Source organism: Staurois parvus, unplaced genomic scaffold, assembly GCF_062004578.1.
Source record: "Staurois parvus isolate SC_StPar_1 unplaced genomic scaffold, SC_StPar_1.0 ptg001454l, whole genome shotgun sequence".
In the NCBI taxonomy this organism is placed as follows: Eukaryota; Metazoa; Chordata; class Amphibia; order Anura; family Ranidae; genus Staurois; species Staurois parvus.
Genome location: NW_028319250.1, coordinates 493,364 through 514,923, shown reverse-complemented (window position 1 = coordinate 514,923; position 21,560 = coordinate 493,364). Strand labels below are relative to the sequence as shown.

Sequence of the window (21,560 nt, the reverse complement as noted above, 5' to 3'; positions counted from 1 at the left end):
CCAGGGGTGGACTGACAACTCATGGGGCCCACGGGCAATAGGGGATCATGGGGCCCCTGTGTCCTCACCCACACTCAAAAAAGCCTATGAAAAAGGTACCAGGGGCATCTCATGGGGCCCCCTACTGACCCCGGGCCCTCGGGCAGTGCCCGAGTTTCCAAATGGTCAGTCTGCCCCTGCCACCAGCGGATCTCAAAGAACCCCTTGGCTGATAAACAGACAACTGAGGGCTAAATGGTTTGAAAGTGCATTTTATTTCTCATTTATCTTGGCACACGCGTGTTTACAACGCCCAAAACTTTTGCGTCCTCTTTACGAACCGCCGTGCACTTCCATGAGCGTTGTACAAATGTTTCTACAACAAAGCCGCCACACATGCAAAAAGTTTATCTAGCAATCCTAATACATATATTTTTTTTTCTCTTTTTTTAAGACATGGGTTTGGCTTGTGGTATTTTCTATAGCTTGAAAATGTGTAAACATATCGTATCCCGTATCCTGGTTCCTCGTAACAGTCCATTGCCAACCGCTAATCCTGCACACATAAAAATAAATAAATCAATGAACTTTTCCAAACACAGACTCTAAACTTCCACAGAGTGGGGGGGGGGGAGGGGAAACTAAGCCTTGGTGGGTGTTGGCTTTGTGCTTCCGAAGCCTTGGAGGGTGTTGGCTTTGTGCTTCCGAAGCCTTGGAGGGTGTTGGCTTTGTGCTTCCGAAGCCTTGGAGGGTGTTGGCTTTGTGCTTCCGAAGCCTTGGAGGGTGTTGGCTTTATGCTTCCGAAGCCTTGGAGGGTGTTGGCTTTGTGCTTCCGAAGCCTTGGAGGGTGTTGGCTTCGTGCTTCCGAAGCCTTGGAGGGTATTGGCTTCGTGCTTCCAAAGCCTTGGAGGGTGTTGGCTTCGTGCTTCCAAGGCCTTGGTGGGTGTTGGCTTCGTGCTTCCAAGGCCTTGGTGGGTGTTGGCTTCGTGCTTCCAAAGCCTTGGTGGGTGTTGGCTTCGTGCTTCCAAGGCCTTGGTGGGTGTTGGCTTCGTGCTTCCAAGGCCTTGGTGGGTGTTGGCTTTGTGCTTCCGAAGCCTTGGAGGGTGTTGGCTTTGTGCTTCCGAAGCCTTGGAGGGTGTTGGCTTCATGCTTCCGAAGCCTTGGTGGGTGTTGGCTTCGTGCTTCCGAAGCCTTGGAGGGTGTTGGCTTCGTGCTTCCGAAGCCTTGGAGGGTATTGGCTTCGTGCTTCCAAAGCCTTGGAGGGTGTTGGCTTCGTGCTTCCAAGGCCTTGGTGGGTGTTGGCTTCGTGCTTCCAAGGCCTTGGTGGGTGTTGGCTTCGTGCTTCCAAAGCCTTGGTGGGTGTTGGCTTCGTGCTTCCAAGGCCTTGGTGGGTGTTGGCTTCGTGCTTCCAAGGCCTTGGTGGGTGTTGGCTTCATGCTTCCAAGGCCTTGGTGGGTGTTGGCTTCGTGCTTCCAAGGCCTTGGTGGGTGTTGGCTTCATGCTTCCAAGGCCTTGGTGGGTGTTGGCTTCGTGCTTCCAAGGCCTTGGTGGGTGTTGGCTTCGTGCTTCCAAAGCCTTGGTGGGTGTTGGCTTCGTGCTTCCAAGGCAATGGTGGGTGTTGGCTTCGTGCTTCCAAGGCAATGGTGGGTGTTGGCTTCGTGCTTCCAAGGCAATGGTGGGTGTTGGCTTCGTGCTTCCAAGGCAATGGTGGGTATTGGCTTCGTGCTTCCAAGGCCTTGGTGGGTATTGGCTTCGTGCTTCCAAGGCCTTGGTGGGTAATGGCTTCATGCGTCCAAAGCCCTGGTGGGTGTTGGCTTCATTCTTTCAAAGCATTGGTGGGTGTTGGCTTTGTGCGTCCAAAGCCTTGGTGGGTATTGGCTTCGTACTTCCAAAGTTTTTCATAACCCATTTCAGCAAGTGATTTTTTTTTGGGCTTTCCGTGGAAGTTTAACATTTATTTTTTTAGTATTATTTTAATATTTTTTTCTTTACATCATAAGGATAGACCTCAATGCTACATTCTTTCATTTTCAAACAAGATCGGTTTAACATTCCAGTGCACCGTGACAGCTGACGGGGGTTGAAATCCACTTTCTATCATCACTTTATATACAACAGGCAAATAAGGTTCAGTGAAAGATACGTCGATTGTCTCCCGGCTTCATGATAGTCCGTCAAGGCGATAGACGCCTCCTCTCCTGACAGCTCTTCATCTTATCAGGAAGGCTGATGGGAACAATCCATGGGTTCACAATGTAAAATTCCTGTGCAAGCAAAACACAACCACAAGTGTCAGCAAACAATCTCAATATGTTACCGCAAATGCCAAGCGCTACATTTGGACTCTGTAAACCACCAGAAAATCGTACTGCCCAAGGCTTTCATCTTTTACTTATAAAATGTACGCTATGCACTCTGTATTTTCTCATTAGTTCTTTCTTTTACTAAATGCTGTTGATACAAGTGGGTGCAGAGAGCTTCAGGTCTGGATTGCACATGGTGCAGCACACAGCAACCTCGTGAAAGTAGCCATGCCTTTTAAAGCTGATTTCTAGAAATGTAAATTTTTACATTGGACCAATGCAAGTGTGTATGTGCCATACCTGTGGGATCCCCATGAAAGCCCTTGGGTCTCATGCCAAGCAACTGCCCTCCTGCCTGCTGAACACAGGTCGCCCGCTTGCCACGGGTGCCATTTAACCAAAGCTTTGGAATCAGTCTTGGTTGCAGGTTTGGGCTCTGGTTTTTGGGGGATGGGTTTGGCCACCACTTGCCACGGGTGCCATTTAGAGGACACTTTCCATTTTGCCAATGAATGCAAAGTGTTCTCTGATTGGACAAGGAGATTGTGACATTGTCTCCTCCCCTCTGTATCCAATTGTCCAAACATTATTATGCCTAAAATTCATCTTAAAGGGATCTCTGAATGTAAAGGTGGATTTTAAAGATGTAAACTCAATCACTAAAATCTTTATAAAATTTTAGAAACTGATGTTTAGTTATGATTTTTCTTGCATAGTTACATCGGTCCAGCTTGGACCATCCCTGGTCGATCCCTGTAGTCGTGGCTACTATATTGTTGTCCGGATCCCATGCCAAGTGGCTGCAATTCTGCATAGTGACCAAAAGGGTCGCCGGCTTGGCACTGCTGCCAATCAGAGAATGACTTGCATTTTTTTTTTTTGAGTAAATACAAGATATACTCTGACTGGACCAATTTGGATATTGTGACATCAACCCCCCTCCTCTCCCTCCCCAATCACAGAATGTCTACCCACCAGAATGGTGGCAGTGCTAAGCCAGTTATCTCACCCACTCCCGTGGTTACTGTGCTGAAGAACTGGACCTGGAAGACCATGGCAAAATCATTGTATTAATCGCCTCTACTACAGGGATTGGTCAGGCATTATATATATATATATATATATATATAGAGAGAGAGAGAGAGAGATGGCTCCAAGAGAGGGACAGTATCTTTAAGGACAGTTGGGAGCTATTCTTTACTGATAGGTATGGTGCTCATGAGTTGGTCAACCAGGCACTGGATTTTACGTCTGAATGATACCAATACCTTTTTCTTAGAACCAATACTTACTCTAATTCTTCATGTCAGTAGATGTACAAATAAGATGGAAAGGCCAATATTCAATAAAATGACCATGCATATCATGATTGTATCTGGTCTCTGCAAAAGGAGAAAATAACATCGTTAGTACCATGTGCGTTTGCAAGGGGCAGCAAGTAGTAATGGCAGCCTTCCCAGCACTCCAAGTTGGTTTATATTATTGCCATGCTATGCTTTACGTCTGGAGGAAAAGAGATTGAATCTCCAAACACAGAAAGGTTTCTTCACAGTGAGAGCTGTGAGAATGTGGAATAGATTTCCTCAAGAGTTGGTTCTGGCCAGCTCAGTGGATTGCTTTAAAAAAAAGTCCTGGATTCTTTCTTAGATACACAGAATATAACTAGATACTAACATTTATAGGTGAAGTTGATCCAGGGAATATCCGATTGCCTCTCGGGGGACCAGGAAGGAATTTGTTCCCAGCAGGAGCAAATTGGATCATGCTTTGCTGGGTTTTTTGCCTTCCTCTGGATCAACTGTGGGTATAGGATTATAACTTTTTTTTTTTTTTTTAATTTAATGGTTGAACTGGATGGACTTTTGTCTTTTTTCAGCCAGACTAACTATGTAACTATGTGAGCTGTCCATGCCTGATCTATATACAATGGATCAGTGTGATCTATATACAATGTATCAATGTGATCTATATACAATGTATCAGTGTGACCTGTCCATGGCTGATCTATATACAATGGATCAGTGTCATCTATATACAATGTATCAGTGTGACCTGTCCATGGCTGATCTGTATACAATGTATCAGTGTGATCTGTCCATGTCTGATCTATATACATTGTATCAGTGTGATCTGTCCATGTCTGATCTATATACATTGTATCAGTGTGATCTGTCCATGTCTGATCTGTATACATTGTATCACTGTGATCTGTCCATGGCAGATCTGTATACATTGTATCACTGTGATCTGTCCATGGCTGATCTGTATACAATGTATCAGTGTGATCTGTCCATGTGTGATCTATATACATTGTATCAGTGTGATCTGTCCATGTCTGATCTATATACAATGGATCAGTGTGATCTATATACAATGGACCAGTGTGATCTGTCCATGTCTGATCTATATACATTGTATCAGTGTGATCTGTCCATGTCTGATCTATATACATTGTATCAGTGTGATCTGTCCATGTCTGTTCTGTATACATTGTATCAGTGTGGTCTGTCCATGTCTGATCTGTATACATTGTATCACTGTAATCTGTCCATGTCTGATCTGTATACATTGTATCACTGTAATCTGTCCATGGCTGATCTGTATACATTGTATCACTGTGATCTGTCCATGTCTGATCTGTATACAATGTATCAGTGTGATCTGTCCATGTGTGATCTATATACATTGTATCAGTGTGATCTGTCCATGTCTGATCTGTATACAATGTATCAGTGTGATCTGTCCATGTCTGATCTGTATACATTGTATCAGTGTGATCTGTCCATGTCTGATCTATATACATTGTATCAGTGTGATCTGTCCATGTCTGTTCTGTATACATTGTATCAGTGTGGTCTGTCCATGTCTGATCTGTATACATTGTATCACTGTAATCTGTCCATGTCTGATCTGTATACATTGTATCACTGTAATCTGTCCATGGCTGATCTGTATACATTGTATCACTGTGATCTGTCCATGTCTGATCTGTATACAATGTATCAGTGTGATCTGTCCATGTGTGATCTATATACATTGTATCAGTGTGATCTGTCCATGTCTGTTCTGTATACATTGTATCAGTGTGGTCTGTCCATGTCTGATCTGTATACATTGTATCACTGTAATCTGTCCATGTCTGATCTGTATACATTGTATCACTGTAATCTGTCCATGGCTGATCTGTATACATTGTATCACTGTGATCTGTCCATGTCTGATCTGTATACAATGTATCAGTGTGATCTGTCCATGTGTGATCTATATACATTGTATCAGTGTGATCTGTCCATGTCTGATCTGTATACAATGTATCAGTGTGATCTGTCCATGTCTGATCTGTATACATTGTATCAGTGTGATCTGTCCATGTCTGATCTATATACATTGTATCAGTGTGATCTGTCCATGTCTGTTCTGTATACATTGTATCAGTGTGGTCTGTCCATGTCTGATCTGTATACATTGTATCACTGTAATCTGTCCATGTCTGATCTGTATACATTGTATCACTGTAATCTGTCCATGGCTGATCTGTATACATTGTATCACTGTGATCTGTCCATGTCTGATCTGTATACAATGTATCAGTGTGATCTGTCCATGTGTGATCTATATACATTGTATCAGTGTGATCTGTCCATGTCTGATCTATATACAATGGATCAGTGTGATCTATATACAATGGACCAGTGTGATCTGTCCATGTCTGATCTATCTATATTGTATCAGTCTGATCTGATTATGTGTGATCTATGGATATATGTGATCTATGAACTAACTAAGATTTTCCTCCATTCTGATCGCTGATAATTGACACAGCACCACCAGCAATACTGGTTTTTATGAGACTTTTATGTCACCACAAAAAGCTATATTTTGGATTGAACTTTGTTTTTTCAATTTAAAATTAGCAAAATTTGCACTGCCGATTGTTTGGATTTGCAAGCTTGGCTGTGTAGACTCTTGGCCATGCCTAAGAATAAGACCTTTAATACCTTTTTATCTGGATGTAGATGTACTATGATCACATATCAGTTGATTACTTTGATAATATGGGATACTAAACACAAAAGTAGTGGATGTGGTTGCAGAATGAGAATCGATCCTCAGAGGGATTATTTTTTGAATGCCATTGTTGGCACATCAAACCTCAGATACCCTAGCAGTACTTCCACCCAATATTTATAAACTAGTTAGGAGAAGATGCTAGCAGGCTAGGCCCCCACTTATATTTTTCTAGAACTCTTTGGTGGGTTCTCTCTGATGGGAGTCTTGGCTCTGACATGGAGTCTTCCTCTTCCTGCTGCACAAGATGATCCCTTATCCCTTTCCTAAATGTATATTTAAAAAAAAAAAGCATGAAAACCCCACTTGTAATGAGCAGGTTGGTGAAGCAGGCCATCAGGATTCAGAGATGCTGCTGGAGAAGTATTAAAAGCTGATAAAAGTGCAAGCATCAACCCAATACTGGAGATCAGTTTTGGGTTAGCTGATCCTCAAACCATATTACCGACCTCTTCAACTTCCTCTTCTGCTTGGGGAGCTGGTACAACTTGGGTGCCCTTCTTTATCAGGCTTTTCGTGTCAAACTTAACCAAAGCTTTGGACTCGGTCTTGGCTGCAGGTTTGGGCTCTGGTTTCTGAGGGGTGGGTTTGGCCACCACTTTGGGTTCTGCTTTTGGGGGAGCTGGTTTCTGAACAACCTTTGGTTCAGTTTTCTGGACAGTCTTAGGCTCAGCTTTCTGGACAATCTTGGTCTCCGTTTTGGCTGCAACACTTGGCTTTTCCACTTTCACATCCTTATCCTCTTCACTCGCTTTAACTTTCTTGGAAGGTTCTACAGCAGTCTTCTTTTCTTGGACTTTTTGAGAAGGTAGAACATCCTTTGACTCCTCTTTCAAATCTGGTGTTATAGCTTGTGGTGGTGGGAATGCTTTGTCTTCATAGCCCAGTGGAGGATTCACCGGGGAGGTCCGCACAGCATAGCTGTGATAGCCTTTATGGAACTCAACATCCGAATTGGATGATTTTTTGTTCAACCTCTGGAGTGGTTTCATCTGGTTCTCATATTTACTACTCAAGTCAGCTCTGTTGGTTGGACTGCTGGATGGACTGGCGGATTGGCTTCCACCACGTTTTTCTCCATTCCAATTTCCAGCAGTAATCAGTCTCTCCTTCTGCGAGCTTGTTCTAAGTTTCTTGGCTGCAGGTGGTGTCCCAGGTGGAGGTGACGGGGTTCGTACTGGGGAGACGTCTTGAGAGGACGCTTGATTTTCAGGGAGCTGAGGGCTCTCAGGAGGTGTTTGAGCTGGCTGTTCCTTGGTTGCAGTTGGTTGTTCTCTTATCTCCATGGGTTCAGCATTTTCAATAATTTCTTGCATCAGTTTTCTCTTGATATACTCTGGGCCTAAAATTAAAAATAAAAACTGGTCTTGTATATTTTAAAAACTGTACAACCAAAGTAAAACTTTAACAAATCAAGGACACAATACATTTTAAACAACTGTATGCACTTTAGAATGATTTGACTCTATAATATTGGGCTATGTAGGGTAGCAGCAGCTCTTCATGTAAGCAAATGAGTTGAGCCCCCCCCCCACACACACACACACACACACGTGCACGCACGCACACACTACTGAAATTAGAATCCCCCCCTTTTTTTGTTTTTTTTGGGGGGGTTGTGTTTTTTTTGGGGGGGGGGTTGTTTTTATGTTTTTTTGTGTTTTATTTGTGTGTGGTTTTTTTTTTGTTTTCTTTTGTTATTTTTGGGGTTTTTTTGGAGTGGAGATGTGCTGGATAGCTTCTGTTCTACTATACTATGAACAGCTTTGCATGGCAAAGTGACGTGCCTTTGACAAAATACATCCCCTGACCCCCCTATACCTTACCTGCACTCCCTCAGTGCTCCATCCTCCTCTACAGCTGGCACTCAGATCAGCTGTGTCAGTAACCCAGGGGAGTGGTGACGTCACGCACTGGTTGTGGAACCAGGTCTAGTTATTGGCTGCTAGGCCCAGGTACCATCACATGGGAGAGGGTCACGGGCTCCTCCATACCAAAAAGTGCCGGCTGTTTGCAGAGACAGTCAACGTGCCCTGCATGGTCAAGGTAACAGTGTCTCTTTAAATCCTGGCCAGGCCATATAGAAACTGCTGCCATATATTGATCACTCAGCTCTTGAACATCTCTCTGGTGTGTAAGTGTTGGCTTGGCTTCATTGGGCACCACCATTGCTTTATCACAGCATGAAATTTAAAGTTACAACTATGTCACTTCTTTCTGCATACATTAGTGGCGATGAGTGTGGTTGGAGATGAGGGCTCAGCTGACTTTTGACATCAAGTAAAAATCGACATATTAGTAACTATGCTGGTAGCCTGCTTTAACTATATATTTTAGGGAATGGAGGAGTATGTTGGAAGAGGAAAATGGAGCAAATTATGGTGGTGTCACATGGAGGAGGTCACATTTTTAAGACCCTTTACACCTATTTTGCTGTTTAACTCTGTTTGATATGCCAGGGGTTAACTACAGAACTGAAATCAGGCTAACTGCAGCAAGCCCAGAATCTGAGACCTCCATTTTACTGATCCTGAGCACAAGGAAATTAAATGAGAGCTTGCATAAAAGAATATAGGAGCCATCAGAACTGGAGGTAGCTGACAAAACAAGACTGTTGGGTGGATGTTCCTTAACACAAAGGACTCCTGATAAATACAGGCAACAAAATACATTGAAGTCACATCCTTTTCATGGTGCCCCCACGCCTCTAACTGCCAGCTACACCTATTACATCTTCTCATCTAACCACAAAACACACATGAAATGACTGGCAGAAAACACTATTGTGCCAAGTTTCCCTTATTCCTATTTTGCAGCAGCTTTAAAGTAATGCAGAATGTTTATAAACCTATATGCTAATATATTATAACATAATATATTCTAAAATAATGAACTGTAATATTTAATAATAAGAAATACTAAATGTCTTACTATTTTATTTTTTAAAATAATATTTTTATGATTTTTGTATGTGTTATTAATAACAAAATATTGTTATTACTATTTTAATACATATTACTATTAATAATAATGTATTTACAAGATATTGATAATATATGTGGTTTTATTTTAATATTCTATAATAATAATTGTGTATTTTATTTTAATTTTTTATTATTATTGTATAATAAAATATAATAATACAAATAATAGTAATATAAATATACATTTTATATATTATTTAAAATGTGTATTTGTAAAAAATTTTATAAAATAGTTAATAATAATATTGTTTTATTAGGACAATGGAATAAAATACAAATATTATAAATATCAATATATTTACAATAGAAATATAATTATTAATGATAATAATAATTTGGATTTTAAAACATCATTATTATTTAAAAAATAATTTGTATAATTTCATAATGTGAAGTGAAAAAATGCTGCGCTACATGAAACAGTGATAAAAACCATTATATAACCAAAAAAAAAAACAAGTGAAGAAATATATATTAGAAAAAAATAGTAAAAAATAAATTAATATGAATCTATATGAAAAAAATAAAAATAAAATAAATATATATACACAAAAAGTAAGAAAATAAAGAATATTTTAAGTGTGAATCCAATATAGAATAAAAGTACTTAAAAAAAATCGAGTTCAATCAATAAAGTGTTCACTCAGTGATCCCTCCTTTTGGATAATGAAAAATATGTGCATCTGTCATCAATTCCCATGCAAAGACATCCTCCACAATATATCTGCTCCCCTCACGCAGTGTGACCTCACATTATACAATGTTACGGTCTAACTGCACTTTTGTTCCCACATAGACTCAATTAAACCAAAAGAAATACACTCATGTTCCGGAGGTCTATTTTGCACCAGGTATGATGAAGATCAAGTGATGTACTGATTGAACACTAGATGGCAGTATCATCTCAGCAGCAGAGTCCTGTATGTGCTCAAAACCAACACCATCTGTAATGTAATGCAAGGCAAAGCACGGGCCCACTTAATGAATGCTGTTGCCTGCTGTGATGTCGTTCCAAGAGCTGTTTGTAGAGTGCTACAAGCCACTGTCCCGATGAATGGCAACGTTGTGACGTCGTCCGCACACTCCTAGCTGACGCGTTTCATCACTAGTCACGTGACTTTATCAAGGGGGATACGATTAGGTATCGTATCCCCTTGATAAAGTCACGTGCCTAGTGCTGAAATGCGTCGGGGAGGAGTGTGCTGATGACATCACAACGTTGCCATTCGTAATGTGGGCCCCTGCTCTGCCTTGCATTACATTACGGATGGTGTCTGTTTTCAGCATGTACAGGACTCTGCTGCTCAGATAATACTGCCATCTAGTGTTCAATCAGCACATCACAGGATCTTCATCATACCTGGTGCAAAATACACCTCCGGAACTTGAGTGCATTTCCTATGTTTTTATTGATGAATACGTTTAACAATTAAAACATCATTTGTATAATGTGAGGTCCCACTGCGTGAGGTGAGCAGATATATGGTGGACGATGTCTTTGCACGGGAATTGATGACAGATGCACATATTTTTCGTTATCCAAAGGAGGGTCCACTGAGTGAGCACTTTGATTGAACTTGAGTTTTTTTAAGTACTTTTATTTTATTTTGATTCCCACTTAAAATAGTCTTTATTTTTGTGTGTGTTTTGAGATATATAAATATATAGATATATCTCAAAATACATACAAAAGTAAAGACTATTTTAAGTGTGAATCAAAATAATATATATATTTTTTTGTTAATATTTATTTCTTCACTTTTTTTGTTATATACTGGTTTTTACCACTGTTTCATGTAGCGCAGCATTTTTTCACTTCACGTTATGATTGTATAATTTGCCCCACTGAGACATGGGTTGCGTGCACTAGCGGCTACAGCATTTAATTGTCATTTTTGGGGTTTTTTCACTATAGTTAGCGCTTGAGTTATTCAATTTATTTTAATATAATAAGTTACATTAATATAATGTAAATAATGTATTTATAAAATGATAAAATATCTGTTTTAATATCCTATAGTAATAATTTTGTATTACTATTTTATTAAACATTTTTATTATTATTATATAATAAAAATAGTTATATTTGTATATATTATTTTGTATTTGTAAAAATTATTCTTTTTTAAAAAATAATAAAATAGTAATACATATATTATTATTATTAATATTTTTATTGTTTTATTAGGACTATGTATTATAATACAAATATCATAAATATATTTTTAATAATAAAACTATAATTATAGATGATTATAATAGTTTGTATTTTAAAACATTATTATTATTATTATTATTATTAGATACTAAAATAATATATTATTTTACATGATATGAAAGTATGAGTTAGAATAAAAACCTCTTCTAATTTAGTACTGAATACTTTCATTATTTGGATAAAGATGGGTTCTGTGTAAACTGCTAATTAAACAACTGAAATGCAAATATAGAGGGGCTATTTTACCTGCTAAAGGGTTTGCATTTCTGTCCATTCAGTCCTGAGATTTACACAACCATGCAAACCTGACTGTTCTCTGTTTTAGTTAAGAGGCACAGCTGGTCACCTCCCCACCCTCTGTTAGTAAGAGGCCAGTGAAGGAGCAGCAGAATACTACCGAGTCATCCCTTTGCTCTCTCCACCTATCAGCATGTTCCTTGCTGGCTCATGTGCATTCATGACACCTGATTGGATCCTCTCCCAGGGGATGATCAGTCAGATTCAAGTACATTAGATGCATGTTGTTCTGTTCTAATGAGTATGTAATTGATGTACGTTCCCATCTACCTATGGTTCAGCTTTACCAGTGTCTGTTTTGTAAAGGGAGTTTTGATGAGCCATCCCTGACAATGTCCCTGTAGCCTTGGCTCCAATCCCACATAATATCCAGTGTGTGTGTGTGTGTGTGTGTGTGTGTGTGTGTGTGTGTGTGTGAACAAAGGATGGAAAGGACGGAGCCCATCTCCCCTGACAGAATTGCAGCCGTCAACAGATCGGTTAGATATAAAAGCAATGCTTTGCAATAGCACATCTCGCCCTGCACGGAGGCCCACAAAAGCTGGGCTGTGAGTGGGAGACTGCTGTGTTTGTCTGATCAAACATAAAAGTGCTAAAATAGGACATAAAATGGGAATAGGGAGCATAATAGAGCGAGAAGACAGATCTGATAAAAGCAACGGATAAATAAAACATATGATTCCCACATACAAAGGGAGTGCTGGGGATTTAGAGAAATGCAAGCCTGGCTCAATAGATGAAACCATTGCCTTTCAAGGTAGCTAACTGCCTTTAGAAGCTCCAGGAGATCTTCGCTTTAGAGGTCACAACACCAAAAAAAAACTTGGAGAGGGAGATTTAAAAGGGAACTCCGGTTAAATGGCAAAATGAGCTCACACCTCAGGGAATGATTTATGTGCAAATAGTATGCCTTTACCATTGCCAATCTATTACACCTGCTATAGGGCTTAGCAGAAGGGCAATAAGATTTTTTTTCAGGACCTGCAAACCCTGTGTCACTGCTCCGCCCCCCCCGGTCTGTTCTGTGGATGACTATAAGAGCACTCTCTCTCTTCTAATCCTGTTACATACCTCCCCCTTCTTGCTGAACAGATTATGTAGCAGGTACACAGTGCATACCTCCCCCTTCTTGCTGAACAGATTACGTAGCAGGTACATAGTGCATACCTCCCCCTTCTCACTCAACAGATTACGTAGCAGGTACACAGTGCATACCTCCCCCTTCTCACTCAACAGATTGCGTAGCAGGTACACAGTGCATACCTCCCCCTTCTTGCTCAACAGATTATGTAGCAGGTACACAGTGCTTACCTCCCCCTTCTCGCTCAACAGATTACGTAGCAGGTACACCGTGCATACCTCCTCTCTCAACAGATTACGTAGCAGGTACACAGTGCATACCTTCCCCTTTTCACTCAATAGATTACATAGCAGGTACACAGTGCATACCTTCCCCTTCTCTCTCAACAGATTACATAGCAGGTACACAGTGCATACCTTCCCCTTTTCGCTCAATAGATTACGTAGCAGGTACACAGTGCATACCTCCCCCTTCTCACTCAACAGATTGCGTAGCAAGTACACAGTGCATACCTCCCCCTTCTTGCTCAACAGATTATGTAGCAGGTACACAGTGCTTACCTCCCCCTTCTCGCTCAACAGATTACGTAGCAGGTACACCGTGCATACCTCCTGTCTCAACAGATTACGTAGCAGGTACACAGTGCATACCTTCCCCTTTTCACTCAATAGATTACATAGCAGGTACACAGTGCATACCTTCCCCTTCTCTCTCAACAGATTACATAGCAGGTACACAGTGCATACCTTCCCCTTTTCGCTCAATAGATTACGTAGCAGGTACACAGTGCATACCTCCCCCTTCTCGCTCAACAGATTACGTAGCAGGTACACAGTGCATACCTCCCCCTTCTCGCTCAATAGATTACGTAGCAGGTACACAGTGCATACCTCCCCCTTCTCTCTCAACAGATTACGTAGCAGGTACACAGTGCATACCTTCCCCTTTTCGCTCAATAGATTACATAGCAGGTACGCAGTGCATACCTCCCCCTTCTCGCTCAACAGATTACTCACTCAACAGATTATGTAGCAGGTACACAGTGCATACCTCCCCCTTCTTGCTCAACAGATTACTCACTCAACAGATTACATAGCAGGTACACAGTGCATACTTCCCCCTTCTCGCTCAACAGATTACGTAGCAGGTACACAGTGCATACCTTCCCCTTCTCTCTCAACAGATTACATAGCAGGTACACAGTGCATACCTTCCCCTTTTCGCTCAATAGATTACGTAGCAGGTACACAGTGCATACCTCCCCCTTCTCGCTCAACAGATTACGTAGCAGGTACACAGTGCATACCTCCCCCTTCTCGCTCAATAGATTACGTAGCAGGTACACAGTGCATACCTCCCCCTTCTCTCTCAACAGATTACGTAGCAGGTACACAGTGCATACCTTCCCCTTTTCGCTCAATAGATTACATAGCAGGTACGCAGTGCATACCTCCCCCTTCTCGCTCAACAGATTACTCACTCAACAGATTACGTAGCAGGTACACAGTGCATACCTCCCCCTTCTTGCTCAACAGATTACTCACTCAACAGATTACATAGCAGGTACACAGTGCATACCTTCCCCTTTTCGCTCAATAGATTACGTAGCAGGTACACAGTGCATACCTCCCCCTTCTCGCTCAACAGATTACGTAGCAGGTACACAGTGCATACCTCCCCCTTCTCGCTCAATAGATTACGTAGCAGGTACACAGTGCATACCTCCCCCTTCTCTCTCAACAGATTACGTAGCAGGTACACAGTGCATACCTTCCCCTTTTCGCTCAATAGATTACATAGCAGGTACGCAGTGCATACCTCCCCCTTCTCGCTCAACAGATTACTCACTCAACAGATTACGTAGCAGGTACACAGTGCATACCTCCCCCTTCTTGCTCAACAGATTACTCACTCAACAGATTACATAGCAGGTACACAGTGCATACTTCCCCCTTCTCGCTCAACAGATTACGTAGCAGGTACACAGTGCATACCTCCCCCTTCTCGCTCAACAGATTACGTAGCAGGTACACAGTGCATACCTCTCCCTTCTCTTTCAACAGATTACGTAGCAGGTACACAGTGCATACCTCCCCCTTCTCTTTCAACAGATTACGTAGCAGGTACACAGTGCATACCTCCCCCCTTCTCTTTCAACAGATTACGTAGCAAGTACACAGTGCATACCTTCCCCTTCTCGCTCAACAGATTACATAGCAGGTACACAGTGCATACCTCCCCCTTCTCACTCAACAGATTACATAGCAGGTACACAGTGCATACCTCCCCCTTCTTGCTCAACAGATTACATAGCAGCAAGTCTGATTTCAAATTTCAATTGACTTTGCAATCGACTATATAGAGATATAAAGCGAACCATGCTTTAAGCATGCAAGGCAAAGCAACAGGTTCTCTTTAATGCCCACCTCCCCATCAGCATATGCTTGTCTTCTTGCTCTGTAGTTGCTGGGTCATTCTAATCTGAGCTTACACAGGGCTAAAGTCTCTCCATCCCCCCCTCCCCCCTTCTCATGTGACCGTGCTGAGCCAATCGCAAGCACCAGTGTGGTCACATGCTCCCTCATACCTGGAAGTTCCAGGTAATCTCTTTTGGTCCTGACCATGAATGGAGAGAAGAGGAGTACAGGAAAGGTATGTGATTCTGGGGAAGGAGGACATGAAAGATAACCTGTTGCTTTGCCCGATACCTTTAGGACAATTCCACATGTTGTGACTTTTAATAAAGAATAGTCTAGATTTTAGTTTTTCCTATTTTTGCCTGGCTTATTTTTCAAAAAGAACCAGCCCCCAGCCTTACATTGCGAGTCAGGAGTGCAAGGTGGTCACCCCACAGTTGCTGCACAGTCAACGGCCTCGTATGGTCTTCCAAGCTCCTGAGCGTGCATAGCAGCATTAAAAAAAAACAGAGGCCTAAGGCTCTGTATATTGTTCCGAATAATTTTTCTTCCTGGCTGCATGGAGTTTGTATGTATGGATTTCCTCTTTTAATCCAAAAATACTTCTAGGCCAAGGGGCTCCTCACCAGTGTGTGCATGAGTGAGGTAGGGGCATTAGATGGTGTGAGCACCTTCTAAATGCATAAAGCTAGCATGAGTAACCCTCTCTCTATCTTCATATCAGCTTCCTGAACCCCCTGCTCAGCAAGGCTCAGATTAGACAAGGGTCCCGTATTGTGTTGGTGTAGAACTGTGAGATATTATGCTCTCCTTGCCATCAGAGTGATGACTCATCAGAAGAGTGATGACTCCTTTGATGTCCACCCAGCCGGTTGGGCCAGGCTGGTGACCAAGCTGTCTTGTTCTATATGCAGTGGTAAAAAGTCACCAGCCTGGCTACCTGGTCTGGTGAGGGTGCCTGGATCTACAATAGTCAGGCCACTTTGTATTTCACCTGTTTGCTGGGAGTTTGTATGTAATATTGAGTATGGTTCTGCAGTTGACCCACCTGGCTGGTAGAAGTCCGGGGAGAGCTCTCTCGCCATCATCCGTGCAATGCTGGACTCATTATTAGCTGCCTGGGCCGCCTGTTCCGCTCCATCCGCTTTGGCTTTGGCATGTGTAGTCCTGAGGGAACAGAGAACTTTGAGTTATCATTCTGGCAGCTCTTAGATGGACAAAGCAGTGACACCTGGTCCATCCAAGCCCAGATCTAACCAAAATATTTTGGAGTCATTGGACCAGAATTAAAGGGCAAATATCCAAATATCAGAAGTGAGCAGAAACTTGCAGTTAACCCCACAATGAGAATTCTTCCTCTCCTGGTAAAATAACAGGAAGTTGGGGGAAATTTTCCCCAATGGGGACACATGGAGTCAGGGCTGGGACAAGGGGTGGGCAGGAGAGACTGTTGCCCTGATCACTGTGGTATCATGTGAAGTGGAGCGGGCACCACAAGGAGATTGGGGGAGAGGTTTTGTGTTGGGAAGGGGAACTTGGGGCTGGAGGCTATGAATGGTTCTAGGAGGGGAAATTTGTGGGGGTGTGCTAGAAGTGGTGATTTGAAGTGGGATGGGGAGAGGATCTGTGCTAGGAGGGGGATTTGGGGGAGTTTGTGCTAAAAAAAAAGGTGATATGGTATGTATGTTGGGGGGGGGGGGGGATTTGTACTAGGAAATAATTTTTTTGGGGGGTAGGAGATTTTTGCAGGGAGAATAAGTGGAGAGCACTAGGATTTGTGCTAGGGGGATGGGTGGGTACAGATTTGTGCTGGGAGGGGGGATTTCAGCAATGGGGGGATTTTACTGGGGGGGGGAATTTATGCTTGGGGGAGTAAGAATGTAGATTAGCGCTCCATTTTTTTATCTTTTTTTTTGGGGGGGGGGTCTTTGCTGACACATAATGCTAATATATCTTGGGGGGCGCAATTTAGCATGTTCGCCCGGGACACTAGATGACCTTGTCCTGGCACTGCATGGAGCTACACCCTTTGGTGTAATACAGCTGTTGGGCCCTGCAGTGGCAGCACTGATTTGTAAAGCTGCCTATTAACCGTAATCCTTAGCAGTTTCATGTACACATGTCCCTAGTCTCTGACTGTCACCTACAGCATGTCCTCAGTCTCTGACCACTCCTATAGAACAGTCCCTGACACCTGACCTCTAGTAAGTCCTCAGTCCAGGACCATTTTCTATAGCTTTATACAGAATTTTATATTCTATGTAGCACCTTGGCGGGATCAGGGGAATCCCAATACATGTAAATTAATTGGTTTACATGAAAGGTATAGCATTTACAAATGGCGGTATAGATACTGGGATTTTTTTTCTTATATATATACTAGTAATTGCGGCGATCAGTGACCTATGGCGGGACTGCGGCGGGTACTCTGACACTGGAGGGGAACTGACTAACTGCCACTGACATCCCAATGACACCAATACAGTGATCAGTGCTAATAAAAAGCACTGACACTGTACTAATGGGCAGGATGGGGTTAACATCTGGGGTGCTAAAAGGGTTAAGTGTGTGTGTGTTTTACATCATGTGCTGTGTCTGTTTTACTACAGAGACATGCTGTGTAGAGAACTACACAGCAGCATGCCCTTGCTGGCAGGAGAGACCTGTGTTGTTTACACACAGGTCTCTCCCCTGTCAGCTTTGCTCGGCGATCACTGGGTGCTGGTGGGGGGGATCTCTGGCCGGGACACGGTGATTGACATTCCTAGCCACCAATGGTGGCGCAGGTAGGGCTGTGAGCGCGAGCCTGCCACCTACCTGGAAATGCAAATCGTGTGTGTGTGTGTGTGTGTGTGTGTGTGTGTGTGTGTGTGTGTGTGTGTGTGTGTGTGTGTGTGTGTGTGTGTGTGTGTGTGTGTGTGTGTGTGTGTATGTATGTGTGTGTATATGTGTGTGTGTGTGTGTGTATGTATGTGTGTGTATATGTGTGTGTGTGGTGTGTGTGTGTGTGTGTGTGTGTGTGTTTTTATATATATGTATGTATGTGTTTTTTTGCACATCCCTGCTGCCCTGTAGCAGTAGTTCTACTATAGGACGGCAGGAAAGCGGTGAATTGCAATTCTTCTTCTGACATTGTATATGTTGTACAGGGACCCAAGGCATCCATCGCTCTCAATAAATGTTGCCTCTTGCTACAAAGGAATAGTAGCCTGTGGAATGTGACTCTGTATACATACTTCAGATATTTGGGGACAGCTGTATGTACAGCCCCATGGTGATAAACCACATTTCCAAATATCCAAAATCTGCACAGGCATAATGGAATGGGATAGGCAATAAACAGTCTTGTATTACCAGATCACATTTATTAGTTCCCTTAGAAAGGTTCAAATATCTCTTTATATAATTAGTGTCGCTTTTGAAGGGAAAGGTTTGACTTGCATTCCATGTTCACATTTGGCACACTTGCTTCACCATAGTACCACGATTGTACTTATGAATGTAGTGCCCTCCTCTAGTTTGGCTGCTTGGTAAATGCAATCCTTGGCTCCATTGTAGTGAGTGGATCAGTGATTGATTGTGTTGGTCTGTTCAGGGCTTCCTGAGCTGAGAGTTGATTACTCTCACCTGCTTCTGGAAAAAGTTTCCAGAGCATAGGGCCAGGAGTTTCAAATGATTCCCTAGCCCAGGGGTGGCGAACAAGTTAGACACAAAGAGACAAAATTTTAAACTGTGAAAGTCAGAGAGCCACACCACGCAGTGACCTGCCAAAACAGACAAACACTCACACAAAAACACATAATTAAAACCATATTATTCACCATAACACTTTCTTCCCCTTACAAAACAACAATGTGTTCATTTCAAGGTAAGTGTCCACCCTCAACACACACATCAAATGAGACTGCGGACAGCACAGGGATGACCAGAGACTGCAGACACAGTACAGGAGATGACCAGAGACTGCGGACAGCACAGGGATGACCAGAGACTGCGGACAGTACAGATGACTGCTGACCTTTGGGGAGGTGGGGAGCGGGTACCTGAATTTGACAGGTACCCGCTCTTACTTCCGCAGAGTTTTTGTTTGATCTTACCTGTTCCTCGATCCAGCCGCGCGCTGTCTTCCCGGCTTCTGTAATGGCGCTCGCCATGACAGCCGGGTGCCCAGTGAGCATGAGCGAGAAGCACTTGCGCTTTGTGATTGGTCCGGCGGCTTCTGGGATCTGTCATGTGTCCCAGGTACCGCCCTACCATTCACAAAAAGCACCGCTTCTTGCGCATGCGCACTGGGCACCCGGCTGTCATGCCCAGTGCCCACACTACAGAAGCCGGAAGACAGCGCGCCGCTGAAACTTGGCAAAGAGCCACAGTATACAAAATATGATAAGAGGCGAAGAGCCGCATTCATTTTGGCCGGGAGCCGCACGCGGCTCGAGAGCCGCGTGTTCGCCACCCCTGCCCTAGCCAATCCCTGGAAGGAGGCATCCAGAAGGTGGTTTGGGGGAATGATGATTTCCCTCAAGGGGCTGCTGCCCGTGGAGGCAGCTCTACTGAGACAAGACTGCAGTCTGGGTCTCTACAGCTGCTGGCCTGAGGGCCCAAAGAGGATTGCCAAATGATTTTACTTGCTGGAGGGCACTGTACTGAAGGTCTGGTCTGGAGAAGGATCTAATTATTTCCTTCACTGAGAAGCTACCTGTGAATACTGGGTGGCAGACAGCTCCTGGGATACTGTGAGTACAGACTTTGCTGGGGACTGTTCATTGTGTTAGTGTCAATAGGGAACTAAGTGCCAGAAGGGATTATGGAATGCTGCTAATAAAGTCATAGATATACTGTCCATTCCCTGTTACCACCAGGAAAAGATGCCATTGGAAGAATAGTGTGACACCCATATTCAGGGTGTAACACGTCACAAAAGTACCAGCCCCTACACCCCCCCTACATCCCCCAATGGACAGCAGAGGATCTTCTCCCCCTGCTAGCTGTCACAATTTAAAAAAAAACGTGGCCATGTGGGGCCACCCACCCAGTTGCATCACTCATTCACAGTGTTCTGTAAATAGAAAACTAAAAGTCCTGGCAGCCTTTGTTTTGCAACCTCCAAAACATCAGAGAGACACCATCATGCTTCACAATGGGTATGGTATTCTTGTTGCTCCAAACATAGCACTTATGGTTGTGACCGTAAAGTTCTATTTTGGTTTCGTCACTGCAGATTACAGCGTGCCAGGAACTGTGAGGCGTGTCAAGGTGTTGGCAGGTATATGGTAACTGGGCTTTTTGTAACATTGGCACTGAAAAGTCTTCTTTCTGACAACTCAACCATGCAGCTCATGTTTGTTCCAGTATATTTGTATTGTGCTCCCTGAAAAAATTACACCTGTATGGGTCTGTATGTATGTGTATATATAAATATATGTGTGTATATATATATATATGTGTGTGTGTGTGTGTGTGTGTGTGTGTGTGTGTGTGTATATATATATATATATATATATATATATGTGTGTGTGTATATGTGTATATATATGTGTGTGTGTGTGTGTGTGTGTGTATATATATATATATATATATATATGTGTGTGTGTATATGTGTATACAGTGGGGATCGAAAGTTTGGGCACCCCAGCTAAAAATTTGTATTAATGTGCATAAAGAAGCCAAGGAAAGATGGAAAAATCTCCAAAAGGCATCAAATTACAGATTAGACATTCTTATAATATGTCAACAAAAGTTAGATTTTATTTCCATCATTTACACTTTCAAAATAACAGAAAACAAAAAAATGGCGTCTGCAAATGTTTGGGCACCCTGCAGAGTTAATATCTTGTACTGCCCCCTTTGGCAAGTATCACAGCTTGTAAACGCTTTTTGTAGCCAGCCAAGAGTCTTTCAATTCTTGTTTGAGGTATCTTTGCCCATTCTTCCTTACAAAAGTCTTCCAGTTCTTTGAGATTTCTGGGCTGTCTGTCACGCACTGCTCTTTTAAGGTCTATCCATAGATTTTCAATTATGTTGAGGTCAGGAGATTGTGAAGGCCATGGCAAAACCTTCAGTTTACGCCTCTTGATGTAATCCCCCGTGGATTTCGAGGTGTGTTTAGGATCATTATCCATTTGTAGAAGCCATCCTCTCTTTAACTTCAGCTTTTTCACAGATGGCATCAAGTTACCATCCAAAATTTGCTGAAATTTTATTGAATCCATT

At 42.7% G+C, this 21,560-nt stretch overlaps 1 protein-coding gene across 1 annotated transcript in view; it reads right to left on the bottom strand.

Moving 5' to 3' along the window:
• Positions 1-235: 235 nt before the first annotated feature.
• JPH2 (junctophilin 2) overlaps positions 236-21,560 on the bottom strand; it is a 93,231-nt gene continuing 71,906 nt past the window's right edge. The window contains exons 3-6 of the mRNA XM_089662297.1: positions 16,396-16,514; positions 6,800-7,692; positions 3,575-3,664; positions 236-2,243 (exon numbers count right to left, since the gene is read on the bottom strand). Of these exons, the coding sequence (XP_089518423.1) occupies positions 3,584-3,664; positions 6,800-7,692; positions 16,396-16,514 (1,093 nt within the window). The 3' untranslated portion in view covers positions 236-2,243; positions 3,575-3,583. The remainder of the gene's footprint in view (positions 2,244-3,574; positions 3,665-6,799; positions 7,693-16,395; positions 16,515-21,560) is intronic.